The sequence below is a fragment of the Phascolarctos cinereus genome, unplaced genomic scaffold, assembly GCF_003287225.1.
Source record: "Phascolarctos cinereus isolate Bilbo 61053 unplaced genomic scaffold, phaCin_HiC Scaffold_2;HRSCAF=192, whole genome shotgun sequence".
NCBI classification, from domain to species: domain Eukaryota; kingdom Metazoa; phylum Chordata; class Mammalia; order Diprotodontia; family Phascolarctidae; genus Phascolarctos; species Phascolarctos cinereus.
The window spans coordinates 205,311,861-205,339,441 of NW_027555625.1; the positions used below are offsets into that span (position 1 = coordinate 205,311,861).

The 27,581-nt window shown below is 37.9% G+C and overlaps 1 protein-coding gene across 1 annotated transcript in view; it reads right to left on the reverse strand.

Annotated features, from left to right (window-relative positions):
• CDH13 (cadherin 13) overlaps window positions 1-27,581 on the reverse strand; it is a 1,264,852-nt gene that overhangs the window by 505,951 nt on the left and 731,320 nt on the right. Inside the window, exon 6 of the mRNA XM_020992657.2 lies at window positions 4,054-4,198. Within this exon, the coding sequence (XP_020848316.1) occupies window positions 4,054-4,198 (145 nt within the window). The remainder of the gene's footprint in view (window positions 1-4,053; window positions 4,199-27,581) is intronic.

Here is a 27,581-nt window from a genome sequence, read left to right on the forward strand (position 1 = left end):
TCTGAGACAGCAACCTTCAAATACACTTGTCAATGGCAAACATATTTTTCTTTTTGGGATCTGAACTTTTGGAGTGTTTTACGGGCTTGATTTTCCTCTGAAAACCTTGAACACCTCATTGCCCCACTCTTCCTAACTAGCAGGCTACTCTCTGGAGAAAGGATTGGGGTAGCAAAGGAGACCTCACTAGCAGTATGCCTAAAGATGCCAACAGAGTCTGCTCAACCTGGGTTTCCTAAAACATGAGATATATCCGATTAGTAAGTCACAGTCTGCTAGGTGCTATTGATTAGCTCATGATAGAATGGCCCCCAAGCCCTTTCCCTACCAGCTGTTTATAATAACTATCTAAAGAACCACATGATAGCAGGGGATATTTTAGGAGAGGCATCTCTTTAAATTCCCATACCTCATCAGTTTCTGAGTTAGGCCCAGAAAAGAAGGCAAATATTTGGTGATGTTCAAAAAAGTCATTCACATTGTTGTTGCTATCACTGTCAGTAACACAACTACAGCTACAAGGGGGAAGGGAATAAGCATTTGTATAGCACCTACCATGAACCAGTCATTGTGCTAAACACTTTACAAATAGTATCTCATTTGATCCTCACAACAACCCAGAGCGGTCAGTGCTGTTATTATCTTTGTTTTATAGTTTAAGAAACTGAGTCAAACAGAGATTAAGTGACTTGCCTAGGGTCATATAACTAATCAGTTTCTAATATTAACTCAGGTCTTCCTGACTCTGCCCAGTGCTCTGTCCATCATACCACCTAGCTGACCCAACTATAACACTAATAATATAAGGATTCTCAAAAACATCAGAATTTGTGTGCTGATCTAGAATATGAAAACCTAGACACTGAGGCTGTCCCTACAGAATTCATTGTTACTTAACAAACATTAATCATTTACTATGTGCCAAGCATCGTACTAGGTTATAAGGAAAACAAAAAACAAAATCTTAACTCTTCCTGTCTTCATTAAGTTTGTGTTGTACTTGAAGTAGAATATAGTTTGGCACACACATACACGTTCCATCAAGGAATAAAGCAGTATTTGCATATGCAAAAAAAATGTTACGTTTTCCTGCATTTCACATAAATCCAATGTCTAGCTCAAAGTCTGAGCTCAAAATCTGTTTGTCCTCTAGTCTTGACTGTTGTACAATTCCTTTAGATTGCTTGGGTGTTGGATGGGGTATAAATGGCACTACTAATCTACCAGATGGATTTTGAAGACATTATCATTGACCAAAGAGCCCTAAGATGAAATCAGATAAGGTAACACTAGACAATCTGCAACCATTATATGACTAGCTTAGACAAACTCATACAATGTTGTATTACTCAATCCAAAGTGTTTTCTAAACCATTTTTGATTCTTGCCGTGAAAGCAAGTGAAACAAAACATTGATTCAGGCCAAAGAATACAGCATGTACAGACACAGTTGCCTCATGCAGACCACAAATAATGTATTTTTATGGCATAATATCAATCATAAGTAGGATTTTGAAATGCTTTGCATTTTGCTAGAGACTCAACAACAACACAAACAACAAAAATGTTTTATGCTTTCAGAAATTCAATGTGCCCAAAGTTCCATTTTTGAAGGAAAATATAGCAGATGTAAGGCTATTAAATTTGAAATCTATTCTTCCCTAAAATTGAAAGAAGTGAGCACTAGCAGAAAAATTGGACGCCTTCTTATCATAAATAGCCAATGCAGACATATGTATGCTCCCAGATTCCAAAAACATAGCTAATATCTCTGTGTTCAGAATAACCACCTTGCAACTACATTTTACTTCCTAGTTTACTTTGCCCCACAGCCATGGAAACTTAGACTTATTACAAGTAGAAAAACATTTGTCTGCTATCATCCAACTCCAGTCCCTTAGTACATTCACACAAAGTTTCCCTACCTTATTTTATCCAACAGGTTGAGGGTAATGTTAGAAAAAAAAAGTTAAAAGCATCATTTGTTTTGACATGCTGTTTTCCCAATGGATATGTGACTCTTGAGGGCAAAAATTATTTTAGTTTTGCATTAATATCTTCAGTGCATAGCAAATTCCAACTACTGTACATAATAAACATTTAATAATGAGGTAGTATGTTAAAATGAAAAGGCTGGCTCTGGAGACAGAGGACATAGGTTCAAATTGCACTTCTGGTGATGATAAGCATATTACTTTGAAATACTATATTTAAAGTGCTTTAGAACAGTGCCTGGAACATGTTGTTTAGTCTTTTCATTCGTGTCTGACTCTTTGTAACCCTCCTTGGGTTTTTCTCTGCAGACAAACTGGAGCGGTTTGCCATTTCCTTCTCCAGCTCACTTTACAGATGAGGAAACCAAGGCAAAAAGCGTCAAGTGGTTTTTGCCCAGGTCACACAGCTAGTAAGTATCTAAGGTCAGATTTGCACTCATTAAGATGAGTCTTTTTGACTTCAGGCATGGCACTCTATTCACTGTGCCACCTAGCTGCCCCACACTCTGGAACATAGTAGGTGCTTAATAAATGCTTGTTTCCTTCCTCCTTCTTTGGGCACTTCCTCTACCTAGTTATCTGTAAAATCAAAGGTTGTACTAAACAAACTCTTGTATCTTCCACCTCTAAATCTATGATCTTAAATTAATTGGTTAATTAATTACTATAACTAGTATTTACATAGTATTTGAAAGTTCATCAAACTCTTTATATATGCTATTTCATTTAAATCTCACAACCCTATGAATATAACATTATTTATTATCTCCATTTAACAGATGAGGAATTTGAAGCTGAGAAGTTCAGTGACTTGCCCAGGTTCACACAGCTAGTAAGTATCTGAAGAAAGATTCTCTAATAACTGTACCACAGAAATGCCTTGATGACTAATATAAGACTGAAAACATACTTAATATCCACCATCCTATTTCTATCTCAACCCCAGTGGAATCTAACCATTTTAAAAAAAAGATTAAGCTACTTTTCTACATAGTGGTTGTTTGAATAAGGCAGACAGAGAAACAAGATCTATTAGAAATCAGAGAGCTCTTCAATATAGCTTCAAATTATTAACTGGAAGTTTAAAAATTATAATGGAAAGTATTTTGAGGCATATGTTTAATTCTAATAGCAGAGTCCACCAAAGCACCTACTCAAAATGTATAAAATAAATACATATTTTTTAAAAGCAACAAATAAATTGGAGCAATTGTTTGAAATTAATTTCTTTGTATCCTTCCTATTGTCTTTTTGAACATGATGTGAGACATACATAATATAGTATGATTTCAATACTTGCTATATTTTAATATTCTAAAATCAAAGTTATGACTCGTGCATGAACACTTCTTCTTATTATTCTTTTTAACACAAGCATCCAATGGCAGAATTATGCTATTATGGCTTCTGCTTATAACATAATTAGCACATATAATTCAGAAGTTGAACTCCCAATACTAAAGCTTCCTATAGTGGAAATGATCCACAGAGGAACGGCTCTTCTAAGCTCTGCGACAACTAGGGAGTGAATTTCTATGCATATTTAAAAATGGACCTTTAATTAATGACAAAGATTTTCAGGCTGTATTTCCATGACAGAAGTAAATAAACAAATAAGTAGCCCTAAGCAATCCCATTAAGACAACTTTCAGTGAAATGGACTGTGGACTTGATGGTCTGTTCAGTGTTCTAAGACCCTCTCATGTCAGAAATACACGTTAGTCTTCAGACTAACAAGGTCGATCTGGGATACTTTTGCCAACTATTGTTTGTCTATCACCAGGTACTATAATTACATTTCACAGCATCTTAAAGAAAACTGGGAGAAAGTCCCCTAACAACTCTTCAAATTCCACCATTCAGCTTAATTTTCTCTTTGTTGTGTAGATAAATAACAACACCGTGTCAAAGGACAAGTTGGGGGCGTACACATGCACACAGAAACACACACACACACCCACACAAAATTTTCCAGGAATCCACAAAAAAAGTCTTCTAATGTTACTTTTAAGGTATTTTCCTCTAACATGACTGTAATAGATAAGCCAGAAAGACCTACCAGTAGGAGACCCTTCCATGACATGACCGATGTATGGTCCTTCCTTAAAAATGGGCCTGTTGTCATTCTGATCAATCACGATGACATCCAGAGAGACAGGTCCCTCAATGGTTTTGCCGGTCACATCAGTAGTCTCCACAAACAGCTGTTTGAGTAAAGAGATGGGGGGGGGAAGGAATTCATTTATTGTGAAAACTGAAATATGTTACTCCTGGGAAAGATAGGGAACATCAGCAATTTTGTTGTAATTAGCCCTTGGCAAAGTTCAAACTTTGGTCTCAGTGGATAGTCACTAGGATCGAATTAGAAAGTGAAGGATTTGAGTGAAAGAGAAAAATCAATTCTTGCTGGATCCCCATTGGGTACTCGGCAATTAATTCACTGAATTTGCAAAAAGAACCCAAAGAAATAAAAAAAACCATACAGTCTGATATGAATGATGTGAAAAACTGCTGAGGGTATGATGTCTTCTATTTCTCTAGCATAATTATGCTTACAGGGAATATTTTTGCTGGTAGGAGAAATGGCAAAGTAATTCATAGCAGAATATTGAGTCGTTACTTCAAGCATTTGTGATTTAATAAGTGTGGATGCCACCACCACTTATAAACACTTTAACCCTTCTAAACCATAGCACAATGGTGTGGATTGTTGGCCAGACATAACCAACAGCATAACCAACATTTATCTGATGAGAGAGAGAGACAGACAGAGACAGACAGAGATACAGAGAAATAGACAGACAGAGAGAGAGAGAGAGAAGAAAGACAGAAGAGAGAGGATGTTGTCATGGACATAGTCACCCAGTAGGCCACAGTCCTCATACCTCATGGGTCATGCCCAGTCCTCTTCCTAGTTCTCTAATCTTGGCACTGAGTTACCTTACCCTGATACTAGTGAACATTCCAGGCTGTAGTTTGAGGTCATTTAATGGGATGGCTACTGAAAATGGAATGGCTCATCACAGAGCTGCCCGTGTTTGAAACTTGAAGGAATGGCTCACCACAGACATAACCTTGGTAAAGTCTAGTTGCTTTTTAAAAATTTTTTTCTCTTTGAGTCAAAGTCACTGCACAGAATTAGGACCAAAATCATAAAAATGGGGAGGAAAGAATATGGGATCTTGACCTTTTCATTTAGGAGTCCTGGAGAAGCAAAGAAAAATGGTTCAGCTTCCTGTTAAGCCTTCCTTCCTATTCCTTCCATCTCCCTCCTCATAGGGCAGCATTGCCTAGTGATATTTTTTAAGAGAAGTATCAAACTATAACTCTTGCCCTGGAAAGCAAGGGTCACTAAACTACCTTTGTAACTTCAGCCATATTACTTCGTCTTTGAAGGCTTCCTTTTTCCCAAATCTAAACCCCATTATTTCAGGTCTTCGAACAAAGTTCAGATGATCACTCATCAAGTATGTTGTAGAAAATATGCTTTTTTCAGGGATCAGTCACACTAGCTCATCATTGGTTTCCCTACCAACACTGAATGTGTGTGATTCACATAATCATAATTTTATTGTTATATGTGACCTTAGCAGTTATCTATTCCAATCTATAACCAAAAGGGATATCTATTTTAACATGCCCAACAAATGTTCTTTCAGCACCAGACTGAGGAGCTCCAAGGAAGGGGAGTCCAGTAGTTACTGAGGCACCCCCTTTAGAGCCCTTTTGGATCAACTCTTGTTGTTAAGAAGTGCTTGACATCAAAGCTAAATTAATCTTTTTTGCTGTTTCTATCTATTGGCACTCTTCTTCTGTTCTACAAGGGAAGATTTGGTTAAAATAAGATGTCTTGGACCAATGCAGAATACTCTGGAAGAATAGAATAGGTATAATTTTTCCTCCTCTTCTCAGCAAGAAACAGCTGATAATATAAGGGTTTTTTTTTTTTATATCCTTCAAGCATCTTTCTCTTGGGAAAGGATCCAGGAACATCTCAGCTAATTCAAACAAATAGCACATAGATGCATATGTTATCTCAGCATCATAATTGTTTGCTTATCTATACCAATATATACTATGTGGGGACACTGTGGGGACATATAAATCTCAACCAATTCAGACACTCCTGAACCAACTACACTCAATGTGATGAAATTATAGGGAAGGAGATTCAAAGCAAAACCCTAGAAGTACCATTGCCCTGTCCCTTCTAGCTTCTACTGTTCTTCCTGCAATTCTGCTCCACAACATTGGCATGCCAAATGGCACACTCTTCACTCATTTCCTCTATCACACCAGATAATGGTTAGTTTCTACATTTACCACTATCGAATGTGTACCAGCAGCTTTCCTACTTTTTGGCACTGCTAAATATGCCTATGGAACTGTCAGTGTAATCATCCGCTTATCTTGTCAGCTGGCACATTAAGGCAAAGTGTAGTAGGTCCTAGAGCTGCCTTTGTGTAATGTGTAGATTATCCCATTCCCAGACACATTAACCAAGTGCTAATTGTACTTTCTCAATGCAATTTGGTGCCAGTTGCAGGAATGACTCTGGCACCTGCTTGGACTTTCAGACTTGCAGATGAACTCAGATGGAAAGAGTTGCAAAAGAGGGAATAATTTTCTCTCTAATAAGCCACTTTGAAGCCAACTTGCTTTTTAAAGCTGATGTCAGAGATAGGCAGTTTGCTGATTGGAACAAGAGCTGCATATCTTGTTCTGGGAGTTCCAGCATAGTTTCCTCTACAGAGCTGCTAAGTAACTTCACTTTTCTTCTACTGGCCTGTTTTCCTGTTATTACAAAAGGAACCTCATTTTGTCCAGTTTAGCCAAACCAGACCAATAGAAGGTCAAGTTTATATACTGGAAATGCATATTCTCATGGGAACTTCTACTCAGTAGCCATATCTGAAAGCCAGAGGCACAGAAGGTAGATAGCTTAATTCATGATAAAGTTTTTAATTATCCTATAACCTTTAGGTTTTTTGTAACACAGGATTCAAACTTGGTGCATTTGAATTGGACTCATTGCTGGAGAGAAAAATTACTTAACATTGTATGTCTATCTGAGGGAGGAACTGATGCGTGCTTAGAAGAAGAGAGCCCTTATAATTGCTGCTGGCTCTAAGACAGGACACACAATGATTCCAGTCTCTTTTCAGGAAGAGATGCCTGGACAGAGAAAAAAAAAAAGACTTTATGAAGCATCAGACACGTGAAGGAGCCAGTGCCTTGACATGTCTCTGATACCCCACTTGTCTCTCCAGAGACTTTGGGGAATTTCACTGTAGGTGAGGTCAGGAACTTTGAATTTGACTCTAAATCTGACTCTCTGTTTCTCTATCTTTGTCTCTGTCTCTGTCTGCCTTTCTCTCTCTCTCATCTCAATCCTAGGGGAAGAGTTCAATCACTACGTTTTTATAGCTTCTTTAATTTTTAATTTGCAACCTGCTTAGATACATGGTTTAATTTACTATCTATGCTTTCTGATTTTTCTGCAACTAATCTTTGATATATTTTACAGATTAAGAAACTGAGGCAAACAGGGTTAAGTGACTTGCCTAGGGTCACATAGCTATGAAGTGTCTGAGGCCAGATTTGAACTGAGGAAGATGAGTCTTCCTGACTCCAGGCCCAGCATTTTATCCACTGTGCCACATAGCTCCTTCTACGACGTACTCCTAGTTAGCATTTGTATAGGGCTTTAAGGTTTGTGAAGCACTTTAGATATATATATTTTTTTCATTTTATCTTTACAACAATACTGGGAAATAGGCGCTGTTATCATTTCTATTTTACAGATGAGGAAACTGAGGCAAAGAGGTTAAATAACATGTCACAAACTCTGAAGGAATCGCAAAAAATGGCCTTGTACTTCAGCAATCCAATCTACATGAAAAGTTTTAAACACTGTGGTTGGGCCTTTTATCCTAAAGAATGAATTTCAAACTAGTGGTGATGATATGTGTCTCCCTGCTTCTTTATCACGGTATTTAACATATAGCTGTAAGAACACTTAATATGGTTTTGTGGACAGTTGATTTCTGGCACAATATGCCCCTATAAAATCCTTTGGTGCTCTAAGTACAGAAAATAGAGTATAGAGATTCAAGGTTAAACACTTGCCCAGGAACCATATTGGAGATAATTTGGTACAATGAAAATAATACTGACTGTGGAGTCACCTGATCCTGGGTTTACATCCCATGTCTGACAATTACTTCCTCTCATTAAACCTCCTTGGCCTTCAGAGTGATGAAGTCAGACTAGCTGGTCACTGAAAGCTCTTCCAGCTCCATTTTTATGATGCTGTACCCAGAGAGGGGACCAGTCGTAGGTGACTGGATGTCTGTTGAGGTCTCTCATGGCTCTCAATCTCTGACCCTACAAGCCTTTTCTAATCCAAGAGCCAAGATGTTATGTTTTGAGGGTCATGGCTCATCATTAATAATAGGTCTATCTGTCTATTTCACTAGATATGTCAAGACTGAAAGTACACAAATAGGGAAAGTCATAAAGATGCCACCCTTGTTTCTGTGTCAGATTTTCTTCATGACAAAGCTGTACATGGGGAAAGCATTATCCAATGGTGGGTGTAGTTCCAGAGTATATCTGTGCAGTGTGGTCATAAAGAGGATAATAACTCAATGATAATTTTAAAATATTATTGGAATTAGAGGAAATAGGAAGAAGCAAATCATAGCTTTGGGGGCTAGTGCATGTTTTGAACAAGGCCTACTCATCTTTTTTTTTCATCCTTCAAAACTGTTCTTGATCCCCTATCACTCAGATAAATTTGTTCTTTCTCTCATTTTTTTTAATCTTCATCTCTCCTTTGCCCTATTCCTCCCTACCTTGCATTATATTTCTCCATGTATATACCATTCCCCTCATTCTACCTCTCTCCAAAGTGCCTTGAGGGCAGGGACTGCCATTTTTTATCTTTATATCCCCTATATTGAACACAAGGCCTTGTAGCTGGTAGATTTTTAATAAATACAGTTTGAGACTTGACTTTGGCTGACAGATGAATTATATCTCAAGACAACTAACACCTTAGATTTGAAGTCTGAACTATTACGCGCCGATGGGCTTGACCAATATCATAAACTACAATTAGGGTGAAAATGTAGAAGGTGTTATCAATGATATAGATGACACAAAGCTGGAAGGGATGACTAATATAATAGATGAGAGAAATGGTATTCAATCTTGACAGGCTGGAACACAGGGATGAAGCTAACAAGATGAAATTTAACAAGAATAAAGTCTTACATTTAAGATCCAAAACAAATCTATTATATAAGCACAGAATAGGAGAGTACTGGCTTAGCTGGTAGCTTGCATGGAAAACGAAAGGCAACTTAGTGTTATCAGAAGAAGTGTGAGGGCATCTGGGCTCTTGCCCTAGTACTGCCCTTAATTTTCTGAGTGTATGTGGTGAAGTGGCATCCTTTCTCTGGGCTTTAGCTTCCTTTTCTGTGAAATGCAAGGCTTGGTCTGGAATGCAGGGGTCTGTAAACTATTGTCCTCTATATATAGGCCAATTCTTCCTATTAGTTATTTTCATATGGCTAGTGAACTAAGAATAGGTTTTACATTTTATCATATTGGAAAATGTAAAGAAAAACAAAAAAAAATTCTTCAATCAAGTGCTGTCTATAACTGGTGGCTGGCTAAATAAGGCCTGTAGACTGCAGTTTGGTGACCTCTAGACCAGAAGGTCTGATAGTTCAAAGGTCTATAATTCAATTAAGTCAGATGGTAGACATCATGGTTCAATATATAATAAAGAATAAAGTCCAAAGTAGAAATAAGAGTGGGAAGGAGTGAGATGAAATATTTTATATATAGATTTGAAGTTTTCTAATACATATACTAGTCCTACTAATAATAGCAATAATAACAATAGCTAGCATTCCTAGTGTTTATGGTTTGCAAAGTACTTTATAAATATTATCTTATTTTATTCTCACCTGCCCTGAGAGGTAGGTGCTATTATTTTCCTCATTTCCTCAGGAAACTGAGGCAAACAGAGGTTAAGTAATCTGCCAAGGGTCATAAAGCTAGTAAGTATCTGAGGCCAGCTATAGGCTCAGGTCTTCCTGACTCTAGGTTCAGTACTCTATCCATGGTGCCACCTAGTTACTTACCAAATGAGGAATCCTGATTTAGCTGCATGATAAAGATTCTTAAATTGAATACAGATGGCTAGATGTGTGGTAGTGGAGTGGAATTTACCTAGCTATGTGGCCAGACCTTGTACATATGCCTCATCTAACAAACAGCCTCAGCACAAAGCATCAATAAATATGTGTTACATGAAAGAATGAATACCATGGCCTGTGTCTGATCTCTACTGATGGTTTTCAAAAACTCCACTGCAGTGTTACCTTAATAACTATAATGGCCCTGTGGGGCAAGAAAGGAGAGAAATGTTTTCAGCTAAAATATTTATAATATGTCTACCTTACAAAATTCAGAAAGAAATCCAAGTTTAATGATTAAATGATGAAATTCTAAAATGTCACCTGTTTGTGGATAAACCAACTGGTTGGTAATAATAGAATATGAGTATTTTGAATTCTTATTGTAGAATACTCTAATGCCCGTCCTGAGGTCATTAAACTAGAATAAGAAAACTATTTTTTCGTAATAATTTATCATTAGAGTCCTTCAAGAAAGAACTCACAATACTGAAACTTACAACACAGCAAATTTTCACCCATCTCCCCTTCCCCATCCTCCATGGTACCCCTAACATACTCCTAACATGGTTTCCTGAGTCCCTATATATGGCTCTATTGAAGCCTCAGCTCAAATACGACCTTCTCAATGAAACCTTCCCATATCCCACAAATGCCTCTTCTACACCCTTCTGGTGCTTTGTATCTCTCTGGTTGTATTTAACAAATTCAATTCAATTCAACAGGCTTTTACTATGTTCTGGGAAGTCAATGTACTAGGTAATTCTATTTTTATTACATTTCTCTATTAATATTTCTTATGTCTCCCTACCAGTTTAAAAGGTGTTTGGGAATAGTGATCATACCTTATTTATCTCTCTTATGTATCTCCCTTTGTGAGAAGTAAAGGGCTCAAATTTAGTAGGATTACCCACAGGCACCTGGATCAGGTCTTGTGAAGCCTCATTTTTCCTGACTGACAATGATAACAGATATTGTAGTCCCATCAACCTGGAATGTGATGTAAAGTTAGAAAAAAGTACCACCATTACTGAGCATAGGCCAAATGGAGGTCAAAGACAGAGGCAAGCATCCTCTGTCAGTTACAAAGAATCTTAAAGGACCCCTAGTTTAACCTTCTCATTTTAAGGATGAGAAAACTGTAGCCTAAAAAGATCCAGTGTGTGTGTGTGTGTATGTGTGTGTGAAGAACTGAGTGTAATGGAATATCGCTGCACTGAGAGAAGTGGTGAATATGCAAAATTCATAGAAATTTGGTCAGGCCACAAAGCATAACCAACGTGGACAAATGGGGTTCGTGCAAATATACCAAACGGGGTCACAAAGGTGTCTGAAATCTTTTCAGGAAATAGTCTGATGTGTCGCCAAAGAAGACTGACCATAGCTTCTAAGCTAAAATTTCTACTCTAAGCTAAAATCTCTAGTATCTTCATTCAGTATTTCTCAAAACGAAGTAAGGGAGTGTGTGGGTGAAGAGGAGGCTTAGAGAAAATTGTTATGATGGGAACATTACTCTGGAACTTCATTTGGTCTGGTGATAAAAATTAAGTGTATGGGAAGAAAATTAATAGCCAAAGGATCAGTCTCCAGTTTTTCATTTATTTTAAAGCAATGCATCATTTTTAGAGAACTTTCATAATTATTCTCATATGAAAGTTTGATGCAGTCAGCAAATGTTCTGATTTCTGAAGCTCAACTCTTGTAATCTCACTGATATGTTCTAATTTATGGAATTGACCTAATTGAGATATTACTGGGCAGAAAACTCCTTGAGAGAAGATGAAACTATCAGGTGCTTCTTACTCTCGCCAGAAACAATCAGCTTTGGTATTACAAGAATGTGTACCAGAACTTGTTATTTATTAATATATTTTAAAATGTAGGTTTTTCCTATGCACACTGATACCATACCATAAATATACCTCATAATGACAGTAATAAAAAAAAGCAGAACCCACTCCTAAAATTACTAGCCAAAGGCCATCTCTTGTGCCAGGCCAAACACAAGGGAATAATACCCTGGCTGCCAGAGCTTGATAACTTTCTTTAGGTCCTACCACAGTACTATGTCCAGCATTGGGTCATTCTCCAAGGATGAGGCATGTGCTACTTCCTACTTCAACGGTCTTCTCTACGGCATACAAGACACCCCCATCTTATGAACAGGCCCCCACTCTCTACCAACTCCTGCCTATTATGAAATAGGCCTCAAGGGACCTCGCAAAACACAACAACACCACTTGCCATGAGGCCAAAACTCAAAGGTGGATCTCTAATCATGTACCTTCCTCAACAGACCTCTCTCTACCCTGATACTCTGCCTAGAATCACTCCTCAATGATTAGTATTTTTCCATTCCTTATATATACCATCTCCAGTGATTCTGAACCTCTATGTGCCAATGTATGAATTTTCTATCCCCAATTGACCACTGTGTTATCAAGGTCACCCTCACTCCTCACCCCTCATTTCCCAATCTCTATCATTCTGCACCTTTTACTGCAACCTTTGAATTCTGCTCCATAATTAATAAACTTCTTTCATCTTGAACCTCTGCCATTATCACTCCTCTCTTCTGGCCTTCACTAAAGGCTGAATCCCTCCTGATGATACTGCTTTCTTTGCCACCTTTTCCAGTATTTACTATCCCCTTTCTCACTGGTTGAAGTGGAGGAATAGGAATATTCCTTGCTCCTCATTGCAACCTCCAGACTCTCCCTCTATAACTTTTACTAAACAATTTCTCTTCCTTTAAGGTTCGTGGTATCCATATTTACTGACCAGTTCAGAACCTAGTGTTGTCATCTATCAAATTACATGACATTTTCTTGTCTTCCTCAATGAGTTCCTTACCTGCCTTACAGCCTTTCTCTTATCTCTGACTCCTGCCTTCGTACTAGTGGACTTTAATGTTCTTCAAAGGCCCTAATTTCCTGGTTCCTCAGTTCCCACGATGTACCTTTCCACTTTGCCTTAGATGTATTGTCACCTCCACATTCAAAAACTCAAAAATTCCTTTATCTGCTAATAATCTTTCACCAGTCAACTTCTCTTCACCTTCTCAGCTAAACTTCTTGAGAAAGTTATCTATTCTAGGTGCCTCTACTTCTTCTCCACCTAGTCTCTTTTAAAGCCTTTGTAATATGACTTCCACTTTAATATTTCAATTGAAACTACCTTTTCCAAAGTCATCCATAATTTCTTAATTGCCAAGCATAATTACCTTTTCTTAATTTTCATCCTTCTTAACCTCAACAGATTTTGATACTACTGACCACTGTCTCCTCTTATATACTCTCTCCTCTTTAGAGTTTTATGACACTGTTCTAATTTGATTCTCTTCCTAGATGTCTAGACAATCCTTCACAGTCTGCCTTGCTATTTCTTCATCCATGTCATGACCATTTACTATTGATGTCCTCCAAAATTCTATCCTGGTACCTCTTCTCTTTTGCCTCTGTGTAATCTCACTAGGTCATCTCATCAGCTCCCACAGATTCAATCAGCATTTCTAATATGACTCCCAGGTCTGTATAGCTAACTCTATTCTTTCCCTCAAGCCATAGCCCTACACCACCAACTGCCTATTAGATATATTGAACTGGATGTCGTGAGGCATGTTAATCAACATTTCAAAAAACAGTACTCATTATCTTTTCCCCAAACCCCTCACTTCTCCCAAACTTTCTTATTGCCATAAAGAATACTGCCATGCTTCCAATCACCTCAGCCCACAACCTTAGTGTCAACTTTAGCTTTTCTCCTGTACTCATTCCATATATCTAATCCACTGACAAATCTTGCCAGTTCTACCTTTAGAACATCTCTCTCATAACATCTCTTTCTCTCAATTCGCAAAGCTAACATCCCAATTCAGACTCTCATTACCTCTCACTTAGACTATTGACAAAACTTTCAAACAGGTCTCCAAGTCTCAAATCTCTCTCTATTCTAATACATCTGCCACTCAGATGCCAAGGTATTTTTTTCAACGGTGTGGGTTCCTTCTCAATGAGCTCCCTCTCTTGTCTCCTTCTATTTGGCATGTAAAGGCCTTTATAAACTAGGCCATTCATACCTTTCTAGCCTTTTTATGCTTTGTTCCCCTGCAAGCATTCTATGATCCAATACATTGGTTTTTACTTGTTTTTCATCAAATGTGATACTCTTTCACCTCCATACATTTATACTGGCTGTCCACCATGCACTCTCACCTCTGCTTCTTAATTTCCCTGCTTTTCTTTAAGACTCAGCTCAATCTCACATGTAGAAGGCCCCATCAATTTGTAGGAGTTCTAACCAACACCTTTTTACTGCTACTTTCTTCCCTTCAGAAATTATCTTCCATCTACTCTGTATATATCTACTTAGCTAATACTTAGAAGCTGCCTTCCCACTAGAATGTAAGGTCTTCAAGGAAAATAACTATTCTTCTTTGTTGCTTCTTTGGGGGGGGGGGTAACTAGCACTTGTTACCAAATCCAGGACATAGTAATTACTTAATAAATGCTTGCTGACTGACATACTCAATAAATAAATAAGCATTTAGGTTATCTGCTAGGTGCTGGTTATACAAAGACAAAAGTGACATAGCCCCTGACTTCAAAGTAGCTTATGCTTCATCAAGTATGACTACATATTCATAGAAATTATGTGAAAACAAATATAAGGTAATGAAGAAAAGTACATTAGAAAATGTATGGATGGGGGCACGAATCGAGAAAGGTATGTATAGGGTTAGGACTTTCTCTTACTCTGGAAAAAATAAATAGACTCTAAGAGTTACAGGTGAGGAGGAAGCACTTTTGAGAAGTGGTTGTAAGCCACTGCAAAGCACAGAATTAAAAGACACATTGTTGTGTATGAGAATCCTGAGAAATAATAAGGGGACCACTTTTGGAGTGTATAAAGGGAGAAATGTTTAACAAATTTGGAAAGGAACATTGAGTCTAGTTTATGAAGGACTTCAAATAAAAAAAAGAGTATATATTTGATCCTAGAAGAAGCCACTTTCATTTATTGAGTTGCTGTTGGTGGTAGTCCTTTGTTTTAGAAAAGGACCAATGACATTAGGAGGTGATATCTTGACTTTCATGTGAATTGGATTTAATTGAGGCAGAGTTGCACAGAGTGGTCAGTCTCACTCTCTCTTCCAGAGTTATTGAAGTCCACTGGCAAGAAAAAAGTCAAGATGACCGGCAATGGCCCTAGATATAGTAGATGACCTCAGCATCTTTTTGTGTCTGACCAAGCTCTTAGCACCATACAGGTCCTGTTTCAACTGCCTTCATGGCTGTCAGAACAAATTGTTCTCATCTCCTCCTTCCACTGTGGGGAGTCTTCACACATGTGGAGTAGACATCCCCCTAACTCACCAAGGGGTCTGAGGTCTACTGGTTATCCTCAACCTGGTTTAGCCAGAGTGTGTCCACTCTGCATGGTACAGCTTTTTTATTGATTAGGGGATTGACATTGCAGACTTATGTTTTCAGGAGCGGGGAACTTGTGGCCTCAAGACCACATGTGGCCCTCTAGATCCTCAAGTATCAACCTTTGACTGAGTCCAAACTTCTCAGAACAAATCCCCTTAATAAAAGGATTTGTTCTGAAAAACTTGGACTCAGTCAAAAGGCCACACCCAAGGACCTGGAAGGCCACATATGACCCTGAAGCTGTAGTTTCTCCATCCCTTTTACATCACATTGGCGGCTATGTGGAAGATACTACTGCGTAGTAGACAGAGACAAGGTGGGGAAACTAATTAGTAGTAGTGTAATGGTAGTCATCTATATAGAAAATGTAACTAAAGCCTTGAGGGCAGATGAAGTGAGAGAGGAGAAAAGAGAAGAGGAGACAGAAAAGAGAGACAGAGATGGAGAGAGAAGATAGAGAGAGACAGAGAGAGGGTTGAAGAAAAAAAGCCACAAAGTAGAGTCCTAGGGAATATTTATACATAGGAACGATAATCCAACAAATGATAAAGAGTGGTCAGATCAGTAAAAGAAAAGGCAGGAAAGATCCATGTCATGAAACCCCAGAGAAGATAGAGTATCCAGGACTTGAGGAGGATCAATACTATCAAATACCACAAACAGTCCAAGCAGGTTGGGATTTGAGAAAAGGCCAGTAGAAAATGTCAGAACTTGCATTATTTTTTTACCCTTGTCCCTCATCTCTCTTGGTAGAGCAGGGACATATGTTTCACATGTTCTCTGAGAACAAAATTGGTCACTGCCATTTATCTGAGTAGGGCTGCCTTTAGAGATATTTTTACTGACATTACTTTGCTGACATATATTGTTTTCCCAATTCTGCTTTGAGGGCATCAGTTCAAAAATAATAATAATAACAGCTAGAATGTATATGGTGCCTTAAGATTCACTAAGTACTTTACACACTATATCAATTATGTAGTGCTTTAAGGCTTGAAATATGTCTTACATATATCATTTTGTAAGTTATATCACAGCTCTGTGAGAAATGTATGATTATTTTCTCCATTTTACAAATGAGGAAACTGAGGCTGAGAGAGGCCAAGTGACTTTCCAACAGTCACGAAGTAAATGAGTGTGTGAGGAAGAATTTGAACTTGGGTCTTCCTGACTTCAAGTCCAGTGTTCATTCATATTACTTCCTAGCCATGAATAAGTATTTATTAAATTTTTATTTTGTGCCAGTCATTCTATTAGGATTTACAGATACAAAGGAAAAATAAAAACATTTCATTAAACTTTTTCCCGTACTTCTCTAAGTAACTCTAACTTTTCATTTCTTAAGCCACTGAAAATATTCCATCACTTTTCTCTAATGTATGAGCACTCACACTGTGTTCACAAATTGTTAAGTTTTTATTTTTACATTTTTTCTATTATAAAAAGTGCTACTATTTATATTTTGGTATATATAGGACTTTTCCTTGTGACTCTGACCTTCTTGTGTCTTGTGCCTAGGAAGAGAATCTCCAGGTCCAAGGATATCATCATTTGAGTGACTTTGCATAATTTCTGCGTAAATGGAAATTCCTCTTTAACAACAACAGCAGCTGATTTTATAATACAAATACCTTTGAGGATAAACTATCTGATCATTATCGCAATGTGGCAAAATTGCTAAGGGGAAGTAAGGAAATAAAACTTGCCATGAGAGTAATGAAAAGAATGAGAAATAATGCCGTGGCAGCAGAGTTCAGAGAGTAGCGACTTAAGGAATGAATCTTGGGGATGGGAAGGATCTGAGTGCTGACTATTTAGTGGCAGAGGGGAGGGCATCAATAGGGACTTGCCGAAGAAACTGACTTAAGCAGTGTCAAGGAGACCTTCAGTCAGAGCCAGAAATAATTATTATAACAAATACAGTGTTTATATTATAATCTAGTCAAATATAGTAGTAACTGCTTTCCTTTCCAGAGGACCATAGCAACAGGAATTGACTGACAACCATATTCTTTCTACTTTGCAATGTCTTACATTTGGTTTTCTTTTTTGGTTGTTATCAGAAATATAAATTTGTGACTCCTGGAGTGAGAAAGTCCTGAGTCCAAATCATGCCTCCGATTCTAGCTGTGTGACCTTAGGTAAGTCAGTTAACTCTTCTGAGCCTCAATTTTCTCATGTGTAAAACGGAAATAAGACCTGACTCACAGCATTAATATGAAGAATAATACAGATGATGTTTAGATAGCTCTTCACAAACCATAAGGCATTGTGGGAGTTGTTACTAGTATTACTGGTATTACCATCCCTCAGAAAGTTTGTTCCTCCTGGACAGTTTGGTCAGAACTATGAAACATATCCTCTCTATTCCAGATGGCAGACTTTCCTAAAACGTGTTTTAGAAGGCATTGGGCATTGAAGAGGAAGAAGGCTGGCCATGGAGTCAGAGCATCTAGGTTCAAACCCCAGCTCTGCCACTTACTTTCTTAATAACCACAGACAAATCACTTCCCCTGTCTTGGTCTTAGTTATCTTATCCATACAACTCATGGGAGCAGAGGAGGGGAATTCTCTTTCTGCTTAGTTTGCTCTGCATTCATTCACACAAATTTCCCCATGTTTCTCTGAATTTCTTATATTTGTAAATTCTTGTTGAGAAATAGCATAGTTATTTTTCTTACCATTCCAAAGTTTGTTTAGCTTTGCTCCAAATGATGGGCATTCATTTTGCTCATGAATGAAATGACTTCAGAAAATCAGAACAAGCCATTGAATCTAATGTATGCAAGACATCTGGTCTCCAGAGAGAATCTGCTGGTTCTGCTAGTTATTCTTTTGGCTTAACTTTTATCTTTTTCCAAGTTGGTAAAACACCTCCATTCACTCATAAGTAGTTTTAAAAAATTATGACAGCATCAAGGGAGCAAAGTCTTCATTTATCATTAGAAATAAGGATAGGGGCAGGGCTTCGGGAATATTGGGAGCTTTTCTTTGGGTGTCATGTAGCCACTAGCAATACAATGTTTATGTGTCCCAATTATATTCATCCATTAGAAGAGACTACAGCATAGCAAACCATGCCTGTGTAAAAGATAACCATGAGATTGAGACCTACTAAATTCAATTAAATGTTATTTTTTATCTCTCAAGTGAAAAGAAATGCATGAAAATGCCCTAAATTTAAATAAAGATTTACAGTAGAGAAACTCAATATAGTTTGTGGCACATTTCACCCTGTGTCTTGGTCTATTTTGAGCTTTTCTTTTCTCCAGGTTCTGTTGGTTGAGAGACAGAGAGAGAGAGAAGGTAAAAGGAGAGGAGAGAAAGAAGACACGATCGAAAGTGAGAGAAAGGGAAGGAAAAAGGAAGGAAGAAAAGGTTAAAAGGAAAAAAAAAGAAAAGAAGATAGATTCACTGACATAAAGAGAGTAATGAAGACTAGCAGAGGTGGGGGACCTGCATCCTTGAGGTCGCATGAGAACATTTACAATTTTTGAATGAGAACATGTAAAATTCTGTGAAATTTGGATTCAATCAAAAGGCTGCCCTTAAGGATCTAGATGGCCACATGTGACCTCAGGGTTGCAGGTTCCTCACTCCTAGACTGGAGTCTATAAATACTATTCTCCTGTTTGGTCTGCAAAAGAACCAGAGAAATTCTACTTACAGGCAATGTGAAATACCTTTCCAAAGGCAGCCCATGTCTTTTCTCTGCCAGATCTCTGGTTGCCTCTGCAGGGCCACTCATTGTTCCACACAGAGGCACTATGATCACTTGAGCCTTACCTTGCCCTGAAATCCGACCTTACACCACAAACCCAGACTTCTTGCTACACCTCTACCATCTGCCTCCAGTTGTTCCAGGGTTCTGTTTCTGAATGTCTTCAGGCTTGGCCTACCTGCCTGGTTTTCTGAAATTACTCTGAAGCCTTAGAAGACTTTCAATTATAGGTATCAGAAAGATTCAAATGTCATTGACATAATACGTGCAACTGAGTCTGCAACAGAAAGCAGGTCATGGTCTCCTCCTGGTGATGTTTCTTGAGCTCTTTCAATTACCAGCATTGTTTGGCTGCTGGTGGAACATTGCTTGTATTTTGCTTCAACCTATTATTTTGTACTAAAAAAAATTTCCCATCTGGAGTAGCCATATTGAATTTATTTTTACGTCCACTTGTTTTGCTAATAGCAGGTCTGGGAATACTTTTTCTTGGTAATCCCCCAGTCTAATCACTGCTAGTACCTACAAGCAGATCACTACTTGACCATTAAGACAAATGTCTCATCTACTTCCATTCACACATGAACTTGAGATTTCTTCTGAATGTGACTTCCAATGAAAATTATAGTCTCTGTCCTCAATTTCAAGGCAATTTTTTAAGAAAATAGTTTTATGATCCCTGAGATAGTTACTAAGAGCATAAATAACTCTCCTAAGGCTCTTAGAGGTAGGGGAAAGGAGATACTCTCTTACATGATAAGGCTTCTATGGGACTGGCATTCACTGTAGCTAGGCTTCCCATCACCAACAACCCTCTGACTAGCTCTGTCAAAACCTTTGCTAATAATAAAGTTACTGACAACACATAAATCTAAATGATCTGAATTATAGTATTAATAATAGCAATTGTTGCAGAGGAAGGATCAGGTCAAGTATCACATATGTACTCTGGGGAATTAATGACATACCTGGAAATGGAGTATGAGTTTAGGATTGAGCTGCTGCAATAGATTGGACTTCAGGTAATGGGGTGTTGGGAAAGGATAATGGGTTAGGGAGATTGGGGAGAGTTAGAGCCAGGCTGCATGTTATGTATCTCTTTACTCATTGTTTAGCTAGGGTGGTTATAGCATGGACATTGAAAAAGCAATATGGCAGAAGAGATAGAGTACTGGAATTGGAGTCAGGACATTTTGGGTTCAAGTCTTAAGCACATGTTTGGCCTCAAATAAGTCACTTATCCTCTAGGCCTCAGTTTCCTCATTACTAAAAGGCAAAAGTTGGACTAGATAGCATCAGGACTCCTTTTCAGTTCCAAATTGTGATACTAGGTAGAGATAACGAGAGCTCTGGCAGAGAAAGGTCAGGATCTGAATCACAAGATGCATCACAGATTTGCTGCAAGTTGAGTTTCTTTGCTTCTCCCAAAAACCAGCTAGGAGAATAGTGTCCAAAGTCATCACTGTGCTCCCTCATTTCCTTCCTTCCTTCCTTCCTTCCTTCCTTCCTTCCTTCCTTCCTTCCTTCCTTCCTTCCTTCGTTCCTCCTTCCTTCCTCCTTCCTTCCTTCCTCCTTCCTTCCTTCTTCCTTCCTTCCTCCCCCCTCCTTCCTTTCTCCATCCCTTTCCTTCTCCCTCTCCAATTATCTCCATTTTAATCTTTTATTTAAGCTTAGGACTATCTTAGATTATATTTAGTGTTTGGTATTTTGGGGAGTGGAGGGGTACTGTAGGAGTGAAAATTTAATGTTGTATAACATTTAATCTCAGAATAAGAGAATGACAATACCACAGAGATTGAAGGGTCTTATTAAACCATACTACTAACTTGTAACAGGAGCAGAAATCTTCCCTAAATATCCCTCACTAGTGGCTATCCAGCCTCTGCTCAAAGACCTACAGGAAAGGAAATCCTACAGAGACTCCCTTTCCTTTTCAAAAATCTGGGATTGTTAAGAAAATTTCCCTTATATGGAGCTGAAGTCTTCTTCTCTGCATTTCCTCCCATAGTTCTTAGTATGGCCCTCTACAGCCAAGCAGAATAATTCTAAGAACTCCACATGACAATATTTTACCTATTTGAAGGCAGAAAATCATATCCCCTCCTTTCTCCCCTCAAACTACATCCCCTACACTCTTCTCTTCTCAGCTCTCTCACATCCTCATTAGAGAGGGCTGGGTTTTGAGATGATTCCATCAAACATCAAAGATGGCAGACATCAAACAGTATCATCATTTTATCCTTTTCCATTTGTATTCCTTGTGCTTGGTCAATAAATTATTTGAAATGTTTCATAGAGCTTCAGTTCTCTTTTGGTCATCACTTCCTTGGTAACACCATGAGAGCTGAAGTCCCTCCCACACATCTTTCATAATCCACTAGTTTCTGGAGATTTAAAATCCAACCTAAAATATTAGCCTCAGGATATTTTTCCTCTCTGAAGACCTAACTCCACAGCAATTCTTAAAACCCTGTTTCCCTAGACGCAATTCAACTATGTTGTTTCTTAAGAAAGAGTCCAAAACTGAAACCATCCCAAATGGGGCTGATAACTTTGTAGATATAAATAAGTTCTCACTAGCTTCAGCTTCAGTGTCAGCCCCCTCTGGCTAAATGTTACAGGTGATGAAGGAATAAAAGGAGAGGAGCTGGATGTCAAGGTGTGGAATAATTTAAAGAGTGAGAGACTTCTTATTGTCAACTTATACAAACAAAAGTCAGTAGGAAGTACAGGAAATGGGCAATGACCTTGGCCTCTTAGCTTTTGGCATCTGAGGGGATCAGTATCTACCAGGATTCCTCCCACTGCCTGCCATAAAAGGTAAAGAAGCTGTCTTTGAGACACTCGCTAAAGCACAAGATAACCACTGATTGAATTTTCTGGTGGCCCTAAGCAATATAGAATTGGTGTACCAGTCGTAAAGAGACCTGACCATATGGAGTGTGAGTCCTTCATATCTGGCTGATGTTCTAAGACTGTCTAAGTAACCATAGCCTGCACTGCTGACCAGCCTTTCTCAGATGAGGTGATTAACAGGGTCACATTGACTCAAAGTAAGCATTATGTTCTTGCTGAGTATCCATTTAATGCTATACCTAAATCAATCTGTTGTTGTTAACTGATGAACGACATGCAAGTGCCTCATTTTGTTCTATTACCAGACCCATACTACCAAGGGAGTGTTCTGAGTCAGGCCTAGACTATGACATGATGTTTGTTCAGATACAATTGAATGGAAAGACACAAAACATTATTGGCCTGGAAAACACATACACACATTGGCTCAAATCACTCTTCTGGGCAAGGGAGAGGGGGAGTAGAGCTCACTGAAATAGATTTAGGGAAACAGAATCCCCACAAAGGGGTAAGATAAGTATTACAAAAACTTTCTTTCCAGTGAGATAAAGGGTTGGGATAAAGACTTAATCATGCTAGGAGTAGAAACTGAACTGAAAAGACAGACCATTAGCCTGAGGGTGTGCTTCTTGGTTTTTGGCCTTTGCAAAGATGTGGTCCCCATGGCATTAGCTGTGGCTAAAAGAGCTGTCAGTCTTCCCTTTTCAAGAAGAGGCACTGCAGTCACTGTACCTTGTATAACAGATAAAAGTGTGACTGCCATAAGGTGTTCTGAAGAAATGAAGGCCAGAGGCTGAAAGCAGCAAGAAGCTAGGCAGTCATGAAGCCTGTGGAAAAAGCCTGAGATCATGAGATAAGCAGAGTACCAGCCAGCACAAACAACATAAGGGAAGGAAATGTGCCTGTTATGTGCCAGACCCCGTGCTAAGATTTTTTTTTTCAAAATATCTCATTTGATTTTTACAACAACCCTGCAATGTAGGTTCTGTTTTTATTCTACTTTTACAGATGAGGAAATTAAGGCAAACAGAGGTTAAGCAACTTGCTCAGTATCATACATCTAGTAATTATCTGAGGCCAGATTTGAACTCAAGTCTTCTTACCTTACCAGTACTTTATCCACTGAACCTTCAGCTGCCTCACAAAACAAGACAAGCAGGTAATGAGATTTAGGCGGCTTTATTCACAAGAGAGGGCACAGTGGATAGAGTACCAGGCTTGAAGTCAGGAAAATTCATCTTCCTGAGTTCAAAGCTGGCTTCAGACACTTTCTAGCTTTGTGACACTGGGCAAGTCACTTAACCCATTTTGCCTTAGTTTCCTCATCTGTAAAATGAACTGGAGAATGAAATAGCAAACCTCTCTAGTATCTTTGGTACGAAAACTCCAAATGGGGTCACAAAGAGTTGGGCACAACTGAAATGATTGAAGAACAACAATTTGAGAGAATTAATGCTAAAAACAGCAGCTTGACTACATTGCCAGAAGACATTCACAATCCTGCAGTGTCAAATGTTTTAGTTTCCATTTGTCATATGCCTCCTAGACAAACATGCTTCCTACATGTGTGGCCCTTAAAATCTCTTCCATAGATATGTTCCAATGATGGTGAAAGTGTTTATGGTAGATGGTAAATAGGGAAAATTTTCATTAATATGTTACTGAGCTAGTTCACAAATGCCTTTGTTTCAAACTGCTGGTGATAATATATGATAAGTAAAAGTAAATACATCACTGGGGGCTAATATAATTTGGTTGTGTGTGGATGAAGAACCATAGATTACCTTAAACCTGAGATTTTTTTTCTGGTGGCCCCACTTATGTGGAGTAGTACCCAAAGACTATATCGATGTTAATAAGATCTGTAGACCTGACCATCCGAAGAAAACAAAACAAAACAAAACAAAACTTCACAATTGTACATAATTATTTACATTTCATTATTAACAGTATTTTTGAGGCAAAATGAAAACCACTTTATATTGTCTTCAAGATTTTTTCAACTATTTGCAGTAATCACTCCCCAAAGTATCAATTAATATGAATTGTCTGAGATTCAGATGCTTATATGCATAATAGGTACCACATCAATATTTGTGGAAGATGATGATATCTCATCAGTCAAAATATTGTTCTTTTTTTCAATTGACTACACATGTTTCTTTTCTGAATAAGAAGAGTCTTGCCAAAAAAATAAAAAAGCTCAAATGAAAGTTGCCCAAATATAGCTGTATGTTACCAGTCCACAACTAGAGGGAAATAATATCCCCATGGGGCTCAAATAGTCTTCTGAACCCTCAGTGGACATTGATACTACTGTAAGGTCCCTAATCAGTATATGTCCTATCTCCCTCTCCCATTCAAGGGAGTGACTCAAAATCATTGGGTTGGTGGGGGGAGAAGGGAAGGGAATTGTGATGATTTCTGGGCTTCATAGTACCAAACCTAAGTTTGAAATTGTGAAATTTTCATTCAGGGTATAGGTTATAGAGAATTGATTAGAGGAGCTGTATAACTGAATTTTTTTCCCTTTCCTGATTTTATATGATTGCACATTATCCTCACCATTACCATACTGTATGTTTTTTATGAATGCATACACACACACATATGTGTATATGTGTGTTTTAGTTATATATGTATATGTTTTATATATATATATGTATATATATACACATATATATGTATATATGATTTGTAGACCTGATTATCTGATATCTACCTCTACTTATCTCTATATATCTCTTTTAATCTATGTTTATCTGACTAAATGTAGTGGAGATCATTTCCCCAATGGGGCATGCTCTGAGTTTCCATTTTTGATTCCAGTGATTTTATGGATATTTTGGGGCCTGCTTCAATCTATGTGGTGATCCAGCACTGAAATTCATTTAGTAAGATGTGGTAAACCCTGAGTAGTTCTATGTTCTTCCTCTGCTATGTGTCTATAGCAGGGGCTAGAGGAGGGGAAGAATTTTTATGAATTAAAAGGAAAGCTTCTGGCTAATCATTTTGGCTTTTTCTCTCCTGTGTGAAAAATAGTAAGATCTTTCCTAAATTATGCAAGGTTTTTAGGGGGATGGCTGGGGTTCTTTCATATACCCTATTGCTGCTCCTGTCCTCCCCTGACACACAAACATACACACATGGAGCATGAACTCAACCCATCAGCATTGTAATTGGGCTTTTGCTGGTCCTATTCTATTTCATGTGGTTTTTTTTTCCCTTGATCAGATATAGTGCTCAAGTTGTATGTGTCTATGCTTGCAGATGACCTTGTGATTTCCAGAGGTCCAAAGCTTGGATCTAATGACCAAAGTGATTGTGGAAGAAAGTAGGCTGGTGGAAGGAAAAACTTTTTGTTTCAGAGATCAACACCAACAGGAGGACTGACTAAAACACAGCTGCTTTGTCATCAAATGTACTGGAAACAGTTTTTTACAATGCAGTGCTGAGGTAAAATTTTAAATGCTTAATTAGCAATCTTGAAGACTGATTTATATTCTGATGAAGTTTAGACATCAGCATTCCAGCAGATTGTAACAGTAGTTATAATGTAAAGTAATGAATTCTATTTTAACTTCTTTTCATCAGATGCACACTTATGAATATCCTGTGGTCACCATTCCTTTTCTGTATAAGAATAAATTACAATTCCCTTAACTGATTTATATTGTATATCATGTCTTTCTTTTTCTTTTTTACTCTCCCTTTTTGTGAGAGTCCTTAAATGTGAACCATAAGCAAAATCATCCCTAAAGAGCCAGGATGGAGTACCTAAAGACCTGAAGAGTGTGAGAAAAAAAAAAAAAAGATCCTAACCCATCACATTAAAAGCAATATCTCCCAGGACTGAATCTGATCTGACTACATTCCTAGATCTAGAGTAGAGGGACATCCTTAATGGAAAAGGGTAGGAGTGGCACCCTTAACTCTTGTGGTGACCCAGCCATATTTTCCCAATTCTATATATTTTGTATATTTTGGTGTTCACCTGAATCTTATCAGTGTAAATGGCTTTCCCATGAGAAGGCTCCCTTTATTCATGGAGATCAGAAACCACTCTGTAACTTATGATTTTATAGCATTACCTAGGGTACTGAGAGGTTAAATTATTTGCTAAAGGTCACACACTGAATATATCAGGAATGGTATTTGAACCCAGGGCTTCTTAACAACCACAATTCCTCTCCATATGTAGATATCTTTATATTAGCGTACACACACACACACACACACACGCATAAATGTATACATGTATTTATATATGTGTATGTATGTATATATGTACATATTATGCATTCACACATGTGCACATACACATTATATTTATATATACAATGCATATGTATAATTTGATTTTTTAAAGGCTCAGGACAAAAAATCTGCAAATGCAATCTTTAGATATTAGGAAGGAGAGAACATCGTTCTATCAAAGGACAAATATAAGATGAACTCATAGGGACTCTTTGCATTGAATCGCAAAGGAATCTTCTGAGAATAGTTAATTCTTTCAAGAAACAGTTACCATTCTAAAATAGACACCTAAAACCATATCTATTTTTAATGTTAGAACTTCATTCAAAAATAAAACAAATTCAAAAATGTACTTTGGAGTTTGAAAATAGAGGTATAGCAACTGTGTTCCCATGAATAACAATGTCAAAAGATAGTGATAAATTGGATCAAAACCACAGAACAAGTGAGCAGTACATCTGAAGAGCTGATTACTGACTAATGTAAATCAGAGTTTAATGAAACTCTTTCTGTTCTTTCCTTTCTCTTACCTTTGGGGTCCATTTTCCTCTCTTCCCACTTGTTTATCTTTCTTCCTTTGAAATTTATTCTTTGCTCATCTTTCAAGTCTTCCTCATTCCTTTTATATTTTTTCATCTCTTCCTTCTTTTTATTGCTACCTTTCCATTCCTCCACCACCTCTCTTTCTTTCACTCCTGTTCTTGGTTCTCTGCAACAATTTGCATTTTATAGCTCATATGTGTTGTGTGTCAAATCAGCAACTACAGCTATAGAAAACCGAGTTTGGTTAAGGAGGAGTTGCCCTTTATGGTATGTGAATATGAAGACTGATTCCTATCAAACTACCCTTGACTTTGCCCCTCGGACTTGGATTTGAGTATGAACTTTTCTCTGACCTCGCTCTCACTCCCTTCTACCTTTTCTTCCCTCCAGAGGATAGGGATTTTTTTTTCTAGCCTGCAGTTACATAATCCAGTTTTAGTGTAGAGGCAAATTTGCCCAGTCTCATGTAGGTTCTACGAAGTTAGGCATTTTAAAACACAGATTATCAGTAAAATTCATCAAAGTTCTGAGCTCTCAGACTAGAGTGCTCTCTAGTCATTAGGTGAGA